General features: G+C 36.4%; 2 protein-coding genes across 2 annotated transcripts; one reads left to right on the top strand and one right to left on the bottom strand.

The window, feature by feature from the left end:
- Positions 1–3,618: 3,618 nt before the first annotated feature.
- Positions 3,619–5,069, bottom strand: LOC134679670 (uncharacterized). The gene is made up of 3 exons (XM_063538619.1): positions 4,974–5,069; positions 3,850–4,437; positions 3,619–3,767 (listed from the first exon to the last, which is right to left on the bottom strand). The coding sequence occupies exons 1-3, from the start codon at positions 5,067–5,069 to the stop codon at positions 3,636–3,638; spliced, it is 816 nt and encodes a 271-aa protein (XP_063394689.1). The 3' UTR covers positions 3,619–3,635.
- Positions 5,070–6,074: 1,005 nt separating this feature from the next.
- On the top strand, positions 6,075–11,834 carry LOC134678228 (phenoloxidase-activating enzyme-like). The gene is made up of 6 exons (XM_063536702.1): positions 6,075–6,178; positions 7,638–7,727; positions 9,593–9,755; positions 10,056–10,255; positions 10,734–10,885; positions 11,515–11,834. The coding sequence occupies exons 1-6, from the start codon at positions 6,127–6,129 to the stop codon at positions 11,770–11,772; spliced, it is 915 nt and encodes a 304-aa protein (XP_063392772.1). The 5' UTR covers positions 6,075–6,126; the 3' UTR covers positions 11,773–11,834.
- The last annotated feature ends 9,249 nt before the right edge of the window (positions 11,835–21,083 follow it).

Below are 21,083 nucleotides of genomic sequence, written 5' to 3'. Positions count from 1 at the left end.
TAACTGTTTATATTGTTGTCCCAACTCTTTGTGTGTCGGTTAAATCAAACATTTGAAAGGTCTAGTTCAACCATTCGAACAGGCTGATTTAGCTTTTTGTATTAATAGCAGCGTTTTACCTACCTACCATTAAAACGCTTTCATTGTGTACATTCATATTTGAGAGCCAATGACGAGGGCTCCGAGCGCTACCTGCCTCGTTGCCCCACCTGGTGCACAGGACCTGACGTCACAAGGTAGGGATGGAGTGGGGAGTATTCGTGGTTTGACCGATCTGTTACAGGAAATCAAGTTTGCTACTCTCAAATTATTTATTTATGTTAGGCTTCAAATGACGGTTCAAAGCTTAATGTTGTTTTTACCTTTATATATTGTTATCCCAACTGTCAGTGTAACAGTTGAAACAAACACTTGAAAGAATTATGTCTATCGTTTTTTTTTGTACTGGACCTAACCTGTTTATACTGTTATTTAAACCCCAGCACGTGAGTTAGCTTAGCCATTCGAACATGTAGTTTTTACCTGTTTGATATTGTTATATCAACTGTTTTTGTGACGGATAAAATAAACATTAAAAAGAGTTGTGTCAATTGACTTTTTGAAGTGAAAACTTCTTTAGCGGCGCTGGGCACTTTTTGAGGTGGGGAAAAAATGATAAACTCGAGACAGCGATCACGTGACCGTAACGTTTAGATGGCCACTCATTTAGATGGCATTTAAATCAATAAAGAAAAACTCAATGACATTACATGAAAAAGGTTCTAATCTTGTACGGGTTGAAATACAAGGATCACACAGTTACATTCTAACTTTATATCACTCAAATATAATTCAATAAAGCTGTGTCAATTGACTTTTATTTTAAAGGATTTAAACCGTTCGTATCGTTATTTTAACCTTAACTCGGGTGTTCGTTTAACCATTCGAACGCGTAGATCTAGCTTTATGTCGTGCTATTGTTTTTAACTGTTTATATTGATATCCCAAATGTTTGTGGAACGGTTGAGACAAACATTTGAAAGGGCTATTTTACCCATTCGAACAGGTTGATACAGCTTTTTGTATTGATGTTGTTTTTATCCTTGTATATTGTTATCCCAACTGCGTGTGTGTTAGTTAAAACAGACACTTAAAGGGGCTAGTTTAACTATGCGAACAAGCTGATTTAGCTTTTTGTATGATGTTGTTTTTACTTTTGTATATTGTTATCCCAACTGTCTGTGTGACAGTTGAAACAAACACTTGAAAGGGATAGTTTAACTATGCGAACAGGTTGATTTAGCTTTTCGTATGATGTTGTTTTTACTTTTGTATATTGTTATCCCAACTGGCTGTGTGACAGTTGAAACAAACACTTGAAAGGACTAGTTTAACTATTCGAACAGGTTGATTTAGCTTTTCGTATGATGTTGTTTTTACTTTTGTATATTGTTATCCCAACTGTCTGTGTGACAGTTGAAACAAACACTTGAAAGGGCTAGTTTAACTATGCAAACAGGTTGATTTAGCTTTTCGTATGATGTTGTTTTTACTTTTGCATAATGTTATCCCAACTGTCTGTGTGACAGTTGAAACAACCACTTGAAAGGGCTAGTTTATCTATGCGAACAGGTTGATTTAGCTTTTCGTATGATGTTGTTTTTACTTTTGTATATTGTTATCCCAACTGTCTGTGTGACAGTTGAAACAAACGCTTGAAAGGGTTAGTTTAACTATTCGAACAGGTTGATTTGGCTTTTCGTATGATGTTGTTTTTACTTTTGTATATTGTTATCCCAACTGTCTGTGTGACAGTTGAAACAAACACTTGAAAGGGCTAGTTTAACTATGCAAACAGGTTGATTTAGCTTTTCGTATGATGTTGTTTTTACTTTTGCATAATGTTATCCCAACTGTCTGTGTGACAGTTGAAACAACCACTTGAAAAGGCTAGTTTATCTATGCGAACAGGTTGATTTAGCTTTTCGTATGATATTGTTTTTACTTTTGTATAATGTTATCCCAACTGTCTGTGTGACAGTTGAAACAAACACTTGAAAGGACTAGTTTAACTATTCGAACAGGTTGATTTAGCTTTTCGTATGATGTTGTTTTTACTTTTGTATATTGTTATCCCAACTGTCTGTGTGACAGTTGAAACAAACGCTTGAAAGGGTTAGTTTAACTATTCGAACAGGTTGATTTGGCTTTTCGTATGATGTTGTTTTTACTTTTGTATATTGTTATCCCAACTGTCTGTGTGACAGTTGAAACAAACACTTGAAAGGACTAGTTTAACCATTCGCATAGGTTGATTTAGCTTTTTGTATTAATGTTGTTATTACCTATGTATATTGTTATCCCAACTCTCTGTGTGACAGTTGAAACAAACACAAGAAAGAATTATGTCAATCGTTTTTTTTTGTATTTTACTGAACCTGTTTATATTGTTATTTTAACCCCAGCGTGTGAGTTAGTTTAACCATTCGAACATGTAGATTTAGCTTTATGTGTTACTGTAGTTTTTACCTGTTTAATATTGTTATCTCAACTGTTTGTGTGACGAATAAAACAAACATTTCAAAGGGTTGTGTCAACTGCCTTTTTTTGGTAAGGATTTAACTTGTTCATATCGTTATTTTAACCATATTTCGGGTGTTCATTTCACCATTCGAACGTGTTGATTTAGCTTTATGGCTTGCTGTGGTTATTACTTGCTTATATTGTTATCCCTATTGTTTGTGGAACGGTTGGGAGAAACATTTGAAAGGGTTATGCCAATCAGCTTGATTCCAACATTAACATTTATATTAAAGTCAACTATTGTGAACAGACATAATTAACAAATTTATTTTGTTGTTTCTGGTAATTAACAAATGGTTGAATATCTTTTGTTGTTTTAACGTATTTGTTTTGTTAACTTTACTATTTAAATTGTTATTTCAATAATTTGAACAGTAAAATCAACAATTACCTATTAAACTTTGCAGGAATTGTTACGCCAACATGTACAAATAGGTAAATACAACTGTTTTCATATCAACAAAAACTTTTCTGTAAAAACAACAATTTGTTCATTTTGCTTTAACCCATCATTTTGTTAATTCAACTAATTTGTCGCCAACACGTGCAAAATCAACCTTTTCCTTCTTTCAGTGTATCTACTAACAAAAATACATTAAAAGGTTGGCTACTTCTGGTTTAAGGCACCGTCCGGCCGGTCTTTCTTTATGACGGTCTTCCCTTAAATGTTATAGTGAGTAGACGGACTTAGCTGATAGACGGTCTTCTCCGCATTGACCTTAATTTTAATCGCCAACTATTTCTTACCTTTCTTCGTCTGCAATTTTCATTCACGTACAGAGCATCTCTTGGTATACGCGAAGACATAGCTTGTATCAAATTGAATACAAGATCAATAAATTTTTGTGTTGCAGTTGAATCCTTCAATTCCTCGCAATAGGGTTGATAGTGAGCCATGGCGACCGAAATTTCGTGACCAAACACCTGTTTTTATAAGATTAATAATATTAGTTTTGATGAGCCGAAAGTCCTACGAAATAAATCCGGACAATCAATGAAAATTATTGATTATATTTATAGCCTCGGACTATACTCTCATTGCGTTCATCCCTTGGTTAACAATCTACCAAAACTTACTTATTGTCGTCAATCTGAGTACCAACGCACAAAGGCCATCTTTCAACCGATTTTAAGTAATCGTAGGTGTTGTCATATGAATTAATTTTCTCCTTTAGTGGCAATTGTTCATTATTGGGAAAAATTACCTGCAATTAAATAGCAATTATGTTTCGTTACAAATTCAAATCATGCCAACCGAATTTTATTGTTACATTAATAAACACTTACAGTGACAGTTAGATCATCGTTTAAACGTATATGATGTTTAATCTTCTGAGTTTTTGGATCCATTCGCATAAATTCCAGCCCATTAGGATTTTCTGCATGTAGCCAAAAAGGCGGCAACAACGAAAATGCCCGAAACTTACTTTTAAAATTCTCTATTGGATTAATTTTTACATTAGTATCCTGATATTGACTAAACAATGGTTCCGCAAAGTCCTGTTGTATCATTTCATAATCCATTAAATTATTAGAATCATTTTGATCTTCTGATAATTCCTGTTGCTCGGCATTGATTTGTTGTTGCTGCTCGTCCTTAGGTTGATTGGGGTATGGTTCGAAAGATTCCTCTATGTGAATAGTATTGGCTTGGAGTTCATGTTCGGGAATGGGAATAAACTGATGCTCAATCGTGGGCACAGCTTCTTCCTTAAGCGTTTTTCTTTGTGTAGGAATATATTTGAGCTCTCCTTTAATAGTTAACTTTTCGTACATATTTATATTTTCTTCTTTAAAATGAAGATGGCAAATATAATCATTTGCTTTTAATGCAATTCCTAACGACTTTTTCCAACTTTCTAACCGTGCCGGAGTCTGAGAATTAATAGAAAAATGAAGAATTGTTGAAGTGAAATTGTGAATTTTATAAGAAAAATATAAAAATCACAATATAATATTTTATTAAATAACTAGCGACCGGCTTTCGCACTATAGTTCGTTTTTTTTAGCATTAGAAATTAGGTAAACAATCTTGATGTGTCTTTTAATTGAAAAACACATTTTAAAAATAAGTTACGGCAAATATGTAACAATTATGAATCTAATACGATCATTTATATTCTTCTGCTTTCATCAGTAATAGTTTTTGAATTTTAAAAAGCGTTTTTCAATTAAAAGACATGTCAAAATCGCTTACCTTCTTGCAAGTTCTTTCTAATGCTAAAAAAAACGAACTATAGTCAACAAATTATATACGTAAACCTTCCTCAAGAATCACTCTATTGATACATGAAAATCGAACTGAAACCGTCCAGTAGTTTGTTTATCGCAAAGATACATTCAAACCCACGAACAGACAGTCGCGGCGGGGGACTTTGTTTTATAAGGTGTAGTGAAAATTACATACTTACCGTTGGTTGGAAAAAAGATACGGATTTCGTAACATTTTTCTGTTTTTTCCTCTTACGCCCACTTTGGCAACTGTTTACGATGCAAACTTTTCCCATTTTTACTATAGAAAATATATCCTATAGCGGTGGATTTGCCCTAAAGCCCCACATTCACACTCCTACCTTGTAGGCCGCCTCGTAGTCCGCCTCGTTGGGTAGGATTGTGTATGGGGGTTGCGGACTACTAGTCGTCCTACCGTTTAGCCGTTTGTAGGACGGCTCGTAGTCCGCAACCCCCATACACAATCCTACCCAACGAGGCGGACTACGAGGCGGCCTACAAGGTAGGAGTGTGAATGTGGGGCTTAAGGCCTGGTAAGCCCAGGCCCGAGGTGGCTAGATAACAGAGGTGGCAGTCTATATGATGCGTACTGAGACAGGGGCGGCTAGTTTTACTGCACAAGGAAATCCTAAATTAAATAAATCACTTTATGAAAATTTTTAATAAAATTTCAAAAAACTGACAGCGCACTTCACTCAGTCAATAAGGTCTAAATTCATGTTAGTTCCCGGTGCTACCTACTAGCGCCACCGGAGAGATTTCGAACTATTCTTTATACTGACAGCTGGACACTTTTACAACCGTCTTATCATAAAAGATAGCTCTATAGTTTGCAGTAAGTTGACTGACAGACCCCTGTCAATGGTTGAAGGGCAAAACGTGAGATAGATGTATGTGATGACAAGACTGTACTGTTTTCGATGATTGTCAAAACGCTTTACCTGAAATTAGCATAGCTATTATTCATTCAATATACGACCATACATATATGCTTTAAACGTCTATTTTTCCATATTGTTCAGATATATTTGACACGCTGACCGCTTAGATACCAGTGGTTTTTTGACAGCTAAGGTATCAATGATTTGTTGTAAGTGTAGAAATTAATGAATAGCGACTGTTAAGATATTTGTGACATGTTGAGCGCTCACAAGTAAATGCTACCATGACAGTCAACAACTTTTTGGCAGTTTAAACGTTTACCTCTCTTTGAGCACCTGGAGTGTATAGCGACTTCTGCTGCTGACTGTACATTGACTTTTATTTGTTTTATTTGCCTTATTTGAAAGAGTATTCCATTGATGTTAGACGTGTTTGTAGGGAATATTGAATATGGATTTATTGACTTCTGTTTGCGTTGTGATGTTGGTCTGTATTTCTTTGGGTAAGTATGTACGCATTTAAATTATATTTGCTTCCGTATTTGTAAATAACAGATATAAACATAAATATTGTTACCATAAAAAGGTTGTCTACTGATTGTGCTTTTTTTTTCATTATTTATTTTTTTGCGTGGGTGGTATCGATATCGTAGGTTATCTTGGCTTTCTTCTATTGCATAACAAGTTAATTTCAAATAAGGTCTCATCGCAAAATTTGTCCATGAGGAATGTTATGATTAGTATTTAAATTTTTCTGAATTAACACAATCAGTGCCGGTGATTTTCTCGGTCACGTGATTTTACCCAAAGGTTGTCTGGATGAGATCGCTCTTAAGCGATAAGACCGCCTGTTGTTACCTCTATTGTCTTTGTTTATGTTATTGTACATTTATTGTGAACTACGTGTGTGTAAGGTGTGCAATAAAGTATTGTAAGTATTGTATTTTACATAAGCTAGCTAATAATTAACTTACAGTACCTAAACATAACTTAAAAACGGATCCAAATCGATCATATAGATACCTAAATATTATACTTAAGTATATTAAATTGATCAACACCGTTCTGTTGCCAGAAGGATAAATAACATACTATTTTTATGTTTCATACTATAGAATATATGGAAGAATACCTTATTATAAACTTTACCGATTTAAGGATGACTCACGCTAGACCGGGCCGGGTCCGGGCCGAGGCGTCCGACATGACATTTTCTATGACGGATGATCGGTGATTACGTGGTCCTTTCCATAGAAAACGAAGCTCGGGAAACTTTGGCCCGGCGTGTCTAGCGTGAGTCATCCTTAAATCGGTAAAGTTTATAAGAAGGTAGTTTAAGGTACCTTTGACCCCTCGTATGCTTAAACACGGATCCGTGCGTGTGAGTTAAAATATATTGTTTTAATGTCAAGGTCACTTTTTTAGGGTTCCGTACCCAAAGGGTAAAACGGGACCCTATTGCTAAGACTTCGCTGTCCGTCCGTCCGTCCGTCTGTCTGTCACCAGGCTGTATCTCACGAACCGTGATAGCTAGACAGTTGAAATTTTCACAGATGATGTATTTCTGTTGCCGCTATAACAACAAATACTAAAAACAGAATAAAATAAAGATTAAAGTGGGGCTCCCATACAGCAAACGTGATTTTTGACCAAAGTTAAGCAACGTCGGGCGTGGTCAGTACTTGGATGGGTGACCGTTTTCTTTTTGCATTTTTTTCCGTTTTTTTTTGCTTTATGGTACGGAACCCTTCGTGCGCGAGTCCGACTCGCACTTGCACTTTTCAATGATCAAATTTGACAGGCCGCAGACAAGGGGTTAAGGATGACTCACGCTAGATCAGGCCGGGGCCGGGCCAAAGTTTCCGGAGCTTCGTTTTCTATGGAAAGGAGGACCCGGAGGGGGGGTTCCTAAAATAAAATGGTTCATATCAATATTTATTTAAAGTTTTGTCACGTTTAAAGGAAACGCTGAAGATTGTAAAATCTCATCTACACCTCCAAACCCAGGGAGTGGATGTTGCGGTAGTGCTGTGGGCGTCGACAAGTCCATACGTAAGTACCTACTACAGTTTGCATGCAGGTATGTATGTTGCTTTATGGCTCCTCTACACGATGGACCAACGCCGGCCACTCCAAGGGACGCATTTATGCATTAGAGGGAGCAAGTGATATTGCTATCTCATTCTACCGCATGGCTGCGTCCCTTGAAGTGGCCAGCGTTGGCCCATCGTCTAGAGGAGCCATTACAGTTCATCTGGTGCTCCATTACGACACCCTGTTCTATAAGAAGCACATTACGTAACTACGTCGAAAATTTTAAGGGCCCAAATATGTAGGTACTATAAAACGTTGTACGATACACGTGCGAATATATCATTCGACGTGTGTCTCGCTCGGGACAATTCAATCATATACGAACAAGTACGCTGAAATTCACGCGCAAATGATTAAAAACCCGGCCATGAGCACGTCGGGCCATGCTCAGTGTAAGATTACCAGTGCAAGGTCAATGACCGAAATCTCTTGTTTAACCAGACATTTGGCTCGATTCGAACTTTAAGATACTTTCAATATTACGGCTAGATACGATATGTATTAGATATGGAGTCAGTGTCAAAGTGAGGTTTTTGTTTGAAGCAACGTCTCTTTTGACACTGACATATCTAATCCATATCGTATCTTGCCGTAATATTTGACGTAGGTAGGTATCTTAAAGTTCGAATCAGGCAGACTATCTCAACACCAAAAACAGTATAATTATTATTCAAGGTGAAGATAACAAGTTTGCTTAGAGCGACTGAACATCAAAACAAACAAGGAAAAATAATAAATGAAATATACTTGCAAGCTCATTTTATATCCTTAAGATTAATAAATTAACTTGGCTATTAATTATGCATCTACACGAGCACGATATATTTTAATAACGAAGGATCATTGACCTCGTAATATATTACGCATAATGAACGTCAATTTCACATTGGCATGATATGCCAGCTCGTGTTATCTCTAATATTGTGACATATTTCTCATATCTAATCTATTTCATTTGAATGCAGTTCAATGCAGTTCTACAGCATTGGCTGCATAAAAGTTGTAACGGCAACTTTAAATAAGTTTTTGGCAAAAATTTCATTTTTGGTACAAGCTTTTATCGCTGACTGTACTTTTCTTACGACAACTAATACTCATCGAGACAATCCTAAAAACCCCCAACACAATTAGATTGCGTTGCTTCATCACAGAGTTCCTATGGCCACCTCCTGTCTCCATCATCAGATCAGCTCGATGGTACCATAATATTGCATTGTCATCCGATTTATACATGCTTGCAAAATTTCAGCTCAATCAGAAACCGGGAAGTGGATCAAATGTAACTTGCAAAATTTGATGACAGACCGACAGACAGACAGACAACGGTCAGGTGAAACTAAATAAAAGCTTGTAATAATAATTATAAAAATAGAATTGACAATTATAATCGGACATAATAAAAGAGAACAAAATAAATAGATTTAAAATCAGACTAAAAAGGTATTTCCTGAATACTCTAATATAGGGGATGTGTTACCCTATAGTGTATTCATAATATACCAACCTATTTCAACTACGAATGTAAACCTATTCTAATTTTTAAATTTAATTAAGTATAGTATTATAGTATAGTATGAGACTCCACAGTCAAACTAAATGTTAGTTTTGTGGTAAGTTGTAACTTCTAGTATAATAAATAACTAAATAAATAAAAAATAACGACTGAGTTTGATAATGCGAGTTAAGATTATTAATTCATGGAGTGCATGGTCCCTACCATTATATGATTCGGTCAAATTGTGTTGAGTACGAAACCCTAAAAAGGGTCAAAGCCATTGGTTAATCTCTAAATCTTAGATATTTATTGAACTTATATTTTCCAGCCGGATTCTACGCTCAGCTCAGCCAGTACCCATGGATTGGTATCATAGAGCACCAGAAGGAGAACAAAACAAAATTACTGTGTTGTGCTGTCCTCATTAGTGGACGGTATATGCTGTCTGCAGCCCAATGCTTTGGAGCCCGAGCTCAGCAGTTAGGCAAGCCGTGAGTTAAAACTATAATAATGGGATATGAATATATTAAACATCAAAGTTACGCTTTTATGACATGGTGGAAGATTACCATGTCAAAAAAACGTAATTATGATGTTTTGAACTACGTGAAGTCTTAGTTAAAATAAATCTTAGTCAATACAATAAATAAAATTCCAAGCTAACACTTACCAAGACATTTGAGTTTATGAATAAATTCTGTCGACAGAATTATCCGTCTTTCTTAATTAAGGCACACAAAAATAAATTTAGATATCCTTACATACTAAATTGTCTAAATAATTGTTGCCAGGGCCAATGTACGTTTAGGAGAATACATCACAACTAATGACGGACCAGACTGTGTGGAAGTCGGTGAATCTCAAGAATGCAATGATGGTGCGGTTATGATTCCCATCGAGAAAGTTATAACCCATCCTGACTTCCACAAGGAACAGGACTTCCACAATGACATAGCTTTAATACGACTGTCTCAAATGGCTCCAATTACCGGTAAGAAAACGAATACCATTTTAAATAATGTAACTTTAAATAAAGCTTCCTAGTTATTTTGAATAAACTTACAAAAGAAGAAACAACCAAAGCCACAGCAACACCTAAAAGAAAGTGCCTGAGATAGGTATTTTTTTTTAGTCATGGCGCCACTTGTATCCCACTAACTAGGGGTTAACCGGTCCAACCGTTAACCTAGTGTCAAATTGTACTGGTAACTATGGTAACTCCAGATTTAACCGGTTAACCCCGGATTAGTGGGCCTTAGAGTAATATGTAAAATAGGTAAATAAATGTTGTTAGCGATGTCTTATGGCACCGAGACCTACCTCTTCACAATGGGCCCAGTGGCCTAGAAAGAAACTTCAAGGATAAGAAATGTACTTAACTAAAACAGTTTATGAAAATAACTTATCATATCATAGGTGTGCTGCAAATCGATTTTGGTGAACTATTTTCAACATTCAATTCATTTTAGATTTCATTAAACCAATCTGCCTGCCAACTTCTGACATCGCTGTGGAAGCGCCGCAACAGCGAATGTGGACTGCAGGCTGGGGAACCATCAATGACACTTCTTCTGCCAGTGACCGTCTCCATCACGTCGACTTACCTTACGTTACTCTTGATGTGAGATTTCAGTATTCAGAGGGAAATACAGCACGTATTCATCCCTACAAAAAGAGAAAACGTTTTCCACTTCTAATTATTTTTTTATTTTTTTATTGACACAATAATTGACACAAATTCTTTTATCGTTTTTCAAAAAAGCGAAACTAAGTATATAATTATGCTGAAGCGATCGACATCAAAATCAAATCAAAGTGATATGTTAAGATATGATATGTGATATGTTATGTGTGATAAGTTAGTGGAAAACGTTTTCTCCCGAATGGATTTCGTATGAAAAAAAGTTAATATTGTCAGTAGCTATACTTCCCTCCTAAAACAAATACTACTACTATACTTATACCACTACTACCACTACTATAGGTACTTTAGCTGCTATATTGAGAAATCAAAAAGGGGGTACAAGACTTTGTCTGTGTCAAAACGTCATGCATGTAAATAATATTATATATAATGTAGTGGGATCTAAATATTTGAAAATATTTAAGAATCTTAAAAAGTAATAACCGTCCATGCAATCACGTCATAACAACAGCGGTCTGTTGTGTCACGTCTGCCCTTGCTCAGTACGTCACACTGTCCGCCTCACTTGTCAGAAAAATATCAGCCTAAAGGTAATTTTGTTTCAGTCTTGCCAAGCAGCATACAATACTTCCACAACTCGCCAAATTAAACTAGGCCCAGGACAACTATGCGCAGGCGGCGAAGAAGGCAAGGATGCGTGTAAAGGCGACGCGGGAGGACCTTTGATGTACGCCAGGGGTCATACTGAGATTGTCGGCATTGTAAGCTTTGGAGGGATACCATGCGGCAAGTTAGGAGTACCGGGAGTGTATACCAAAGTGTTCGCATACGATGCGTGGATTCGAGCAAACATTGAAGATTAATCTTATTTTAGACTAAGTTTGAAAATAGCATTAACATTGTCGCCGTTTTAAGGATGACTCACGCTAGACTTGTGACTAGGGCCGGGGCCGGGCCGGAGCTTCCGGAGCTTCGTTTCCTATGGAAAGCACCACCGATCAGCCGTCATAGAAAATGACATGTCGGACGCCTCGGTCCGTGACTAAGGTGAGTTATCCTTTAATCAAGGGCAATTGCCATGAAAAAAAATTATTCGGAAACTAGACTACCTGTATTAAAGTAGGTAACAGGTTAAAGTTGGCTTGATAGAAGCACCAAATATTCCATCTTTTGTTCCTTTCTTTTTTCCTGACTTTAGGCTCCCTTAAAGGGACGTGTTACACTAGAGAGCGATCATTTGATAGTGCATGTTACTCGTTCAATTATCAAATATTTTATAAGTAGGTATTATTTCACTTTAAAGATCAAAGTACAAAACTTGCTTAAAGAATGCAGACTTTAATGAAATAGCGTACAAAACTTGAGACTAAAGTTTCCTCGGAAACTAAGAGTTGTTCGGATAATATAAGTCGTAACTTTTATACTTCACCCTATAAATTTAATCTCCTCCTATAAAAATTGTGATTGTAATCAAATGATATACTTGAATTTAAAAACGAATAGCAGTCGTTAGTCTGTGCGGGAAGAGAAGAATGTACGGGGCCTAACACATTCTCTTTCAGCACAGACTATCCGAATGTCACCTTCAAGTAAAATCAAAGGAGATAGATAAATTCGCTGAGGTGAAATCTAAAATTAAGTACCTACTCCAAGCATGTATTGAATATTTTTTATAACAAATATACTGTTAATTTTTTTTAAATAAGATATTTAATAATACAAATTTGAAAACATACCTATCTGTCATTTACCTACCGTTAGAAAGATTCAATATCCCTGTCCTGCCTGTTCTAGTTTTTCAATTTACCTCGTCAAGAAACCCGACCAATGAAATGGGACTCATGTAAGTGTTTTAACGTGACATCCATCCAAACTGCGGGGTGTAGGGGCCAATTCGAACTTATATATCGATATCAAAATGATATCATTTTGATATCATTCGCGTGTGTAGGTATTTCGCTTGTATTGTAACATGCATTGGCGCGAGCAAGACGCACGGGAGAATGATAACAAAATAATATCGTTTTAACTAGAATGTTACTTCGAATTGATTTCAGGACCCTGATTCACTTTTGCCGAATTGTAGGGATTTGTTTTTGTTGTAGCAAAACGCTGATAACACATAATTACGGCCCCGACACTATCATGGATACTGACATTACTTTGACGGAATGACGTTTTTAGTGATAGTGTAGGGAGTGTCATGAAGGAATGACGGCAAGTAATGAAGTTTATTTTAATAATTTCCGTCAGTATTGGAGTTATGTCAAAATAATGATACTAGAAATGACATTATACTGACAGTGAATTGATTAGAATGATGAAATCAGAAATGACAGAAAGAATGATGGACGATAATGAAGTTATTAAACATTTTTAATATTTTTGAAGAAATGTCAAAATAATGACATTATACTGATAGTGAGTGGAGCGCATCACTCTAATCCCTCATTCCGTCATTTAAAGTACTTTAGAAGAAGGTTTTATATTAACAAGAGTCATTACTGGCATTTAAATCAATAAGCGAAGTATACCTACTCTATTATCATTGCTCTAAAGTTTATTTTCACTTGACTCTCAAGAAAAAAGGAAAACATGCAGAATACGATGCATAAAGAAAATCTGTCCCTTTCTAAAAAAAATTCCATACATGAAATAAAAATTAAAAACCTTTTATTTTAAGTTATTTACAACAATTTAATTATATTTTTACCGGGAAACGCGAAAATCGAAATTTAGTTATCTGCCTTTTTATCGTTAGAATATGCAAAAGTGAGGATGATGATGATGAAAAGTGATAGAGAGGTTAGATAACGAAATTTCGTGTTTCGCGGTAGACCTCCAGATTGTGATGGATTGTGGTAGTGGCGCCCCCTACGCAGAGTTTCGAGTAATATTCCCTATTCTGAATCAGGGAAATAGAATAATATTACGCAATACTCTGCGTAGGGGGCGCCTCTAGCATATACTGAGGGCTTACCGCGTAATTTCGTTTTCTGCCTCTTTATCACTCTTGCGTATTCGAGCGTTAGAGACTGATAACGAAATTTAGATTTTCGCATTTCGAAGTAGACCCTCTGAATTTGCTAGTGGACCCTACGCCGACTTGCGTAATATTCCCTTTTGCGTTTTATTTCGTGCATGGAGTTCAATATATTTTTTAAAATATGGTCAACATCCCTATTTCGTATATTCTGTATATGGCCTTATATAATAGCATGTTGTAAGTATGCACCTATTCTATAAGTAAACTCTCTGGTTTATGGCATTATTCATAAACGCGTTACTGGCCTGAATTAGCTATGAATAGTTTTCATCTTCTCGTTTTGGTCTTTATCTCTCATTTTGACTTATGTATTTGTAAGAAAGGGATAAAACATATTAACTAAATCAGGCCTGTAAAGCTTAAAATGTTTTATGACTAATTGAGAATGAATAGTTAGTGTTTATGGTTGAATGTTCCATATAAGACTATCCCGTTCGAACTTGTTTTATGACGGACTCTTTTTAGGGTTCCGTACCCAAAGGGTAAAACGGGACCCTATTACTAAGACTTCGCTGTCCGTCCGTCCGTCCGTCCGTCCGTCCGTCCGTCCGTCCGTCTGTCACCAGGCTGTATCTCACGAACCGTGATAGCTAGACAGTTGAAATTTTCACAGATGATGTATTTCTGTTGCCGCTATAACAACAAATACTAAAAACAGAATAAAATAAAGATTTAAATGGGGCTCCCATACAACAAACGTGATTTTTGACCAAAGTTAAGCAACGTCGGGAGGGGTCAGTACTTGGATGGGTGACCGTTTTTTTTTTTGTTTTTTTTTTTGTTTTTGGTTTTTTTTCATTATTGTACGGAACCCTTCGTGCGCGAGTCCGACTCGCACTTGCCCGGTTTTTTTTATACCTCCTTACTTCGAACCTCCACAGATATTGTGTTTACTAAACGTCAGGTCAACCGCAGAAACCCCGACTATTTTTAATCAGCAAAATCCTAACCACTTTTTTAATAATTATGTACAAGTATTAGTATTTCAGATACCCCAAAAACCTGTGTCTTAAAAGTCCTTCCCTCAGCATAATATATAGAATGCGACAGAAAAATGCGGTACTAAAGACTTTTTCATAAGGATCTGAAACGAAAAGAGATACTCAGATAAAGTTTGAAGGAACACAATATAGATCTTTAAGACGAAATAAATTGCATTCAGTTTTCTTCAAAACATCAATTAAATTTCTGCCATAGCCGTTTTTATTTTACTAACCAAATAAAAACAAAGTATTTTTATTATAGGTAAGTTAACTAGGTTACATATCAGGTACCTTTTTTCTTAACCAAATACGTATACATTCTTACATAAAAGAAGAATCCAGTAGGTACAGTCAGCGTCGTATAGTAGGTAGCATCCAAAGTATTCAAATAGTTCGGTACACCATATAATAATAGGTATGTCTGGCGTACCGAACTATTTGGATAGGTACTTTGGATGCTACCTACTATTATGACGCTGATCCACAAAACAGATAGGTACAGAAATCAACCTACATACAAAGCGCGCTCGAGCAACGCACACATAGACACTGCTCACGGACACGATATCTCGGACCAGTTGGGACCAGTGCGAGCGCGAGTGCCATCCGCTTGAGACACGCGTCTGTGAACTTTTTGTGCAATAATGGAGAAACAAAACAAAAAGTTATTATAATTGTACAGTGGACGGTTGTTTAAATTCAACATTAAACGGTGAATTGTCGTTTTTTAAGCTACCAGTGGTTTCAGAGAGAATGCGTATCCGAATTTATTACATTGTACGTGAGAATGCGAATTTATTACACTTAAAAATATAATAATCGTGTATTTCGCCAATCTCGGAATCATCGCAAGATATTTTCTGTGGCAAATTTGTAATATAAAAATGACATTAAAATTAAAATACCTATTTGAGTTATTAATGTTATTATTAATTTATATTTTCATTCTTCCCATTCCATCCTCAACAATAAATCAAACAACTAAATACGAGATACGATACGATAGATACGAGTGCCACTACCACGATAGTTTTTTGTGCATAAGTCATAGTTCGCAACAATTGCAACCCTAGAGCGACCGCCGAGCGTAGGTATGAAAAGTAAAGTACATACATGTGATTGACTTCTGTACTTATCTATTTTGTGGCTGATCGTACTTTAAGAATAGTTTGATTCCCGGTTCGTGGTAAGAATAAAAAAATATATTTGTATACATTTTTTAACTACCAATCTTTCACACAGTCATGACGCACGCACGCACGAAAAGGTTGAAACAAATAAATATTCTTTTTAGTTACCTATTTCTTTTTCTGCATTTTTCTGGCTCATCGGGTATAGAGTTGCCACAGTACATAGTATAGTTACGACAGGTTAGAAATATTTGAATCGATGCTTGAATAATGTCTTGGTTTTGTGTTCTTCAAAACGTACACTACAACATAACTAAGAACGGTTAGGAAAATAATAACTTAAAATCCCCGTGACAAGTAATGATGAAAATACTGATAGAAATACTTATAAGTGTGTGGGGAGATTTAAGAATGTCATGACCTGACTGGACCAAACGCTGGAGCGTCATGAAGTTTCATGTCATTGCTAATGATAGTGTCGGGGCCGTAATAGTGCTCATATTTTCGTTCGTGCTTTTGGTACGATCTATTTTAACATGATGTAGGGTGACTGCTATAGTTATTGGCCACTAATACATATTACTTAATTGGCCACTCCTAACAAATCAGAAAGATATACAAAAAACAATTATGCACAAAAGTAAGTACACCCGCATCTACACGTTACGACTTAGGGTTTTTACCCAAGAGACTTTGTATATAGGTCCCGATGCCTCCCATTTGTCTGCCTGTCAAGTGGTTAAGGTGTTTTAGGGAAGACCCTTAAATTTCATCGAGGTTTTGGGTTTCAGTCCTTTCTCAATTGAGTGCCTCTGCCTTGAGAGTTGAACCCTGTTTTCAACTTTCAACGCACCCTACCTAAAAAGATGCCGTAAATATGTATTAGCAAGTGCTAAAGGACTTAAACTACCTACGAGTAAGTAATTAATCGATTAATTAGTATAAGTAATTGCTCTTTGACCTTTGAGGTGACCTGTGAGCTGTGGAAGTGGTGTAGGGATGGAGCCGGTATAGCTTTATTTGACGTTCATAAGCGCATTGTAATATGCCTACTTGAATTTTATTTTTTAAACTGGTTTTTATTTTTTTTATCTTTTATCTGTTTTATAATATTTTTTTTAAAATAGAAGTAACACTCTCGACGCAAGCAAAGCCTAGAAGTAAAATAAATAGTTCGAATAAGATTTAGCAATATTTACAATAATATTTCGCATTAAAATTTTCTCTTCTAAATGCTGCCCCTTTGAAATATTCCTGAAATAACCCATATACATATAAAGCCTTTGAGTATGTCTATACACGCAGAAGGGACGAATTGAACATCTGAGATGTATGCATTAGACGCCATTATATTGCTTTCCTTGATTATAACACTGAAGAGCGATTATCAAACCTTTGTAGGAGAATATCAATGATAATTTGAACCTGTATGGTGAAACATAAACCATTTACTCCACTATTATACGCCTAATACTTACGCCTTATCCGAATGTGCGACGAAGTCTTATGGTTAGGTATAACTTGCGCATTAAGAAATACACAATGGTCTTCTAATGGTGGTCTCAAATGGTGCTTTCCAAATTCAAATATGTTAGAATTACTATTAAAAATACCCAAATCAGTTGCAATAAGTGTAATATTTGAGGTATGTAGGCGGGTATACCTATAAATAACTAATAATGTTTAAAGAGTTCCCAGGACCCCTATTCGACAAGCGACGTTTGACGTATCGTGTTGATCTCCCGTTGATCTGGGAAAAATCATAAGTTCTCGAATACGTACAATGTCAAAATTTGACATTAACAATCCACAGTTGGAGTGACAAGCAAACCAAACCGAACCACCCTTAGTTTAGAGTTGAGTTTTGGATGGTTTTGGTTGTACCAAATGATATTATCCACCGTTGATGGAATCAACACTCAGTATGCAATAAAATCAACTGTTGATTTGATGTGGATGCGAAATCTGACAGTTGTACGTGTCGAATTTGGCCCCAGGTAGGCGTCCGATACTTCGTTTTCTGTGATGGGTGATCGGTGGTCACGTTATGCTTTCTATAGAAGAGTGTCTGAAGCCTCGGCACAGACCCGGACCGCTAGCGAGAGTCATCTTTAACTTTGATTAAGTACCGTGACGCATTTACGGTATCGTCTTGGGTCGTCCCATTCGTTTTTCGTCAAGTTCTTAAATTAGTTCTATTCTGCTTTCGTCACTCATTCTATATTGAAAGCCACCGACGATTGTGACGAATATAGAATGGATGACGAAAGCAGAATAGGACTAATTTAAGAACTTGACGAAAAACGAATGGGACGACCCAAGACGATACCCCGTTTACAATCAAACACCGAAAATAAAACTTATTATAGCCGCGTAGTGTGCCCAACAATATAATGAGTAAAGTAAACTTGACCTTGTGTACCGACTCGTAATAATTTAAGTGAGTCAAGCCACAAGAATAAATAATAAAGCATGACCTTAAATTAATGCGTGTTCAACCACATTGATTTATAAGGCTGGGTAGGTAATAATAAATAATAAATATTATTACTTACTTACTTACTTCGCTGGCTCAGCGACCCGAAGTGGATCTTGGCCTCCGACACTAGATTGCGCCATTCGTTCCTTTCCTGTGCGATCTGACGCCATTCAACCGCTTGCATGCCACACAGGTCTTTCTGGACCTCGTCGATCCATCTGTACCTAGGCCTTCCGACCGGGCGTCTCCCAGTTGGTCGCCCCAGATAAGCTCTTTTAGCCGCACGATCCTCTCCCATCCTCTCCACATGGCCGAGCCAGCGAAGTCGGGCAGCCTTGCTCTCGCCGATGATGTTGGGGGATGTTGGATAAATATTATTAGGATAACTATTTTTTACACAAATTGATTAACCCCCACGGTAAGCTCAAGAAGGCCTAAATGTAATAATTTAGTAATATATGTGTATGTGTAAGTAATATTAGTATATTCTGTGAGGTGTAGACCGTTATAAAAATACAATAATTGAACCTACAAACTTCTTCTTCTTTCCATCTTGCTACCCCCTGCTGGCAATGGTGGCCGAGTGGATATGACGTCTGACTTTCAATCCGGAGGTCGCGGGTTCAAATCCGGGCTCGTACCAATGAGTTTTTCAGAACTTATGTACGAAATATCATTTGATATTTACCACTAGCTTTTCGGTGAAGGAAAACATATCGTGAGGAAACCTGCATACATTTGCGAAGAAAATCAAAGGGATGTGAAGTCCCCAATCCGCATTGGGCTAGCGTGGGGACTATAGCCCAGGCCCTCTCGCGCATGAGAGGAGGTCTGTGCTCAGCAGTGGGACGTATTATATAGGCTGAAATGATGATGACAAACATTAACACTTTATATGTAGAATCCTCTCTCAAATTACCCCGTATTGGAATCTATATCCCTGATTTATCTACAAATTTAATAAATCTCACACAACACACACACATCGTATGTTACCCGGATAGATTAATCTCTGTCGCGGCTTGGGAAGTCACATTTTTATCTCGACTCATAAATTTGCACCCGTTAGCTGTTATTTGTTCAAAGTCACTTTTAAAATGGAGCCAGGAAGGATTTGAAACATATTAAAACCGAGGTTTTACCTTCATATACTTAACAATTTATCACCCGACTACGGCGAAGCAAAAGGAGGGTTATAATTGACCGGTATGTACCTAAGTACGTGAGTATTGCACAGCGGGTGTGCAGACATTTCTGCTTAATAAATACAAAAATATAGTATGTTCATCTGTTCCCTCATAACTTCTACAGTATTCTACTACGTATTATAATTTGAAAAAATTCGAACTGTCTTGTTGATCGTCCGCTAGTTATAGAGGTTATATGTATGACTTTGAGCATGGCGCGCTCTAGAGGTCACAAAGTCATAAACTAATAAAATTAAATAATGATGCCGTGTTGTATATTAATTGAAAGGCCTTAATTAACACATTTCAAATATGTACATATTAGCTGTTGCTCCCGGCTTTGCTTGCACGCACCCGATAATTTCTAGCGTAAAATGGATTTCGCATACGCAAACACTCAGGATTCTATCCACGCGTTAGCCGACTACGGCAAAGAAAAGGAAAGTATTAATGATGAGTAAAATTCGGATGTAGCCCGACGTATGCAAACGAGGTCGCGGGCAATAGCTAGAAGCTATTTTTTTTTAAATACTTTTTTCACCTACGAATTCAACAGCGCCGAAGAAATATGAAATATTAAACTAACGGGAATTACAGAGATTTTAATTATGGAAAGGATTTTTTATAACTGCCAAACAAATATGAATTCCATATTCTAGGAAACTGTACTGTATTGACTGGCCTTATTGAATATCAAAGGGGCTATTCTGTGTAGTGAGAATATTTTTATTAAATGGGTGATATTAAACATTCCAAATTTGGTTAACGATGAATGTCCGATATTTTTATTGTTACCATATGAATCTAAAATGGGGATGATTTTATTCAATATAATATTGAGTGAATAAGTGACAATTACAAAATAATATATATTTTTTTCTTAAAATTGCGATATATAAACTTCATAAACCTCTATCTATAATATGTAAAAGATTAGGTAGGTACAAATTGACGCTTAAGGAAATATATAACCAAATTACAGCTGGGATCAGAATTAATGCATAAGCTAGGTAATTAAATTGACACGTGTAACCGACCCCTACGGTCGGATTGCTCGTGGTAATGAAATCAAGCGAGTAAGTGTGCCAATTTGAACATACTCTGATATCAGAGTGATATCTATATTATGCTGTCATTACTCATTACATTACCGAAATGTACGTCTATGTATGTATATCTGTGTGCCTATAGAGAGGGAATATTAAGATTATTAAGTTATCAATAAGTACATGCAATTAACAGATTGATGTTTCCAATTTTTACATTAGGTATGTAATTGGAAATGTGAGTTATTATAACAGTTTGATTTCAAATGATTTCAGTATGCAAGCGTGACAATGATATTGAAA

Source organism: Cydia fagiglandana, chromosome 2, assembly GCF_963556715.1.
Source record: "Cydia fagiglandana chromosome 2, ilCydFagi1.1, whole genome shotgun sequence".
NCBI classification, from domain to species: Eukaryota; Metazoa; Arthropoda; class Insecta; order Lepidoptera; family Tortricidae; genus Cydia; species Cydia fagiglandana.
This window is presented reverse-complemented; position numbering and strand designations above follow the sequence as displayed.

What these genes read in the sequence shown, in the direction of transcription:
- LOC134679670 (XM_063538619.1), bottom strand. Translation starts at nt 5,069, where the DNA reads ATGGGAAAAGTTTGCATCGTAAACAGTTGCCAAAGTGGGCGTAAGAGG. An exon ending in TATCTTTTTTCCAACCAACG is followed by an intron (nt 4,438 to 4,973) that starts GTAAGTATGTAA and finishes ATTAATTCTCAG; the next exon opens with ACTCCGGCACGGTTAGAAAG. An exon ending in ACGATGATCTAACTGTCACT is followed by an intron (nt 3,768 to 3,849) that starts GTAAGTGTTTAT and finishes ATTTAATTGCAG; the next exon opens with GTAATTTTTCCCAATAATGA.
- LOC134678228 (XM_063536702.1), top strand. Translation starts at nt 6,127, where the DNA reads ATGGATTTATTGACTTCTGTTTGCGTTGTGATGTTGGTCTGTATTTCT. An exon ending in GTTGGTCTGTATTTCTTTGG is followed by an intron (nt 6,179 to 7,637) that starts GTAAGTATGTAC and finishes TCACGTTTAAAG; the next exon opens with GAAACGCTGAAGATTGTAAA. An exon ending in GCTCAGCAGTTAGGCAAGCC is followed by an intron (nt 9,756 to 10,055) that starts GTGAGTTAAAAC and finishes AATTGTTGCCAG; the next exon opens with GGCCAATGTACGTTTAGGAG.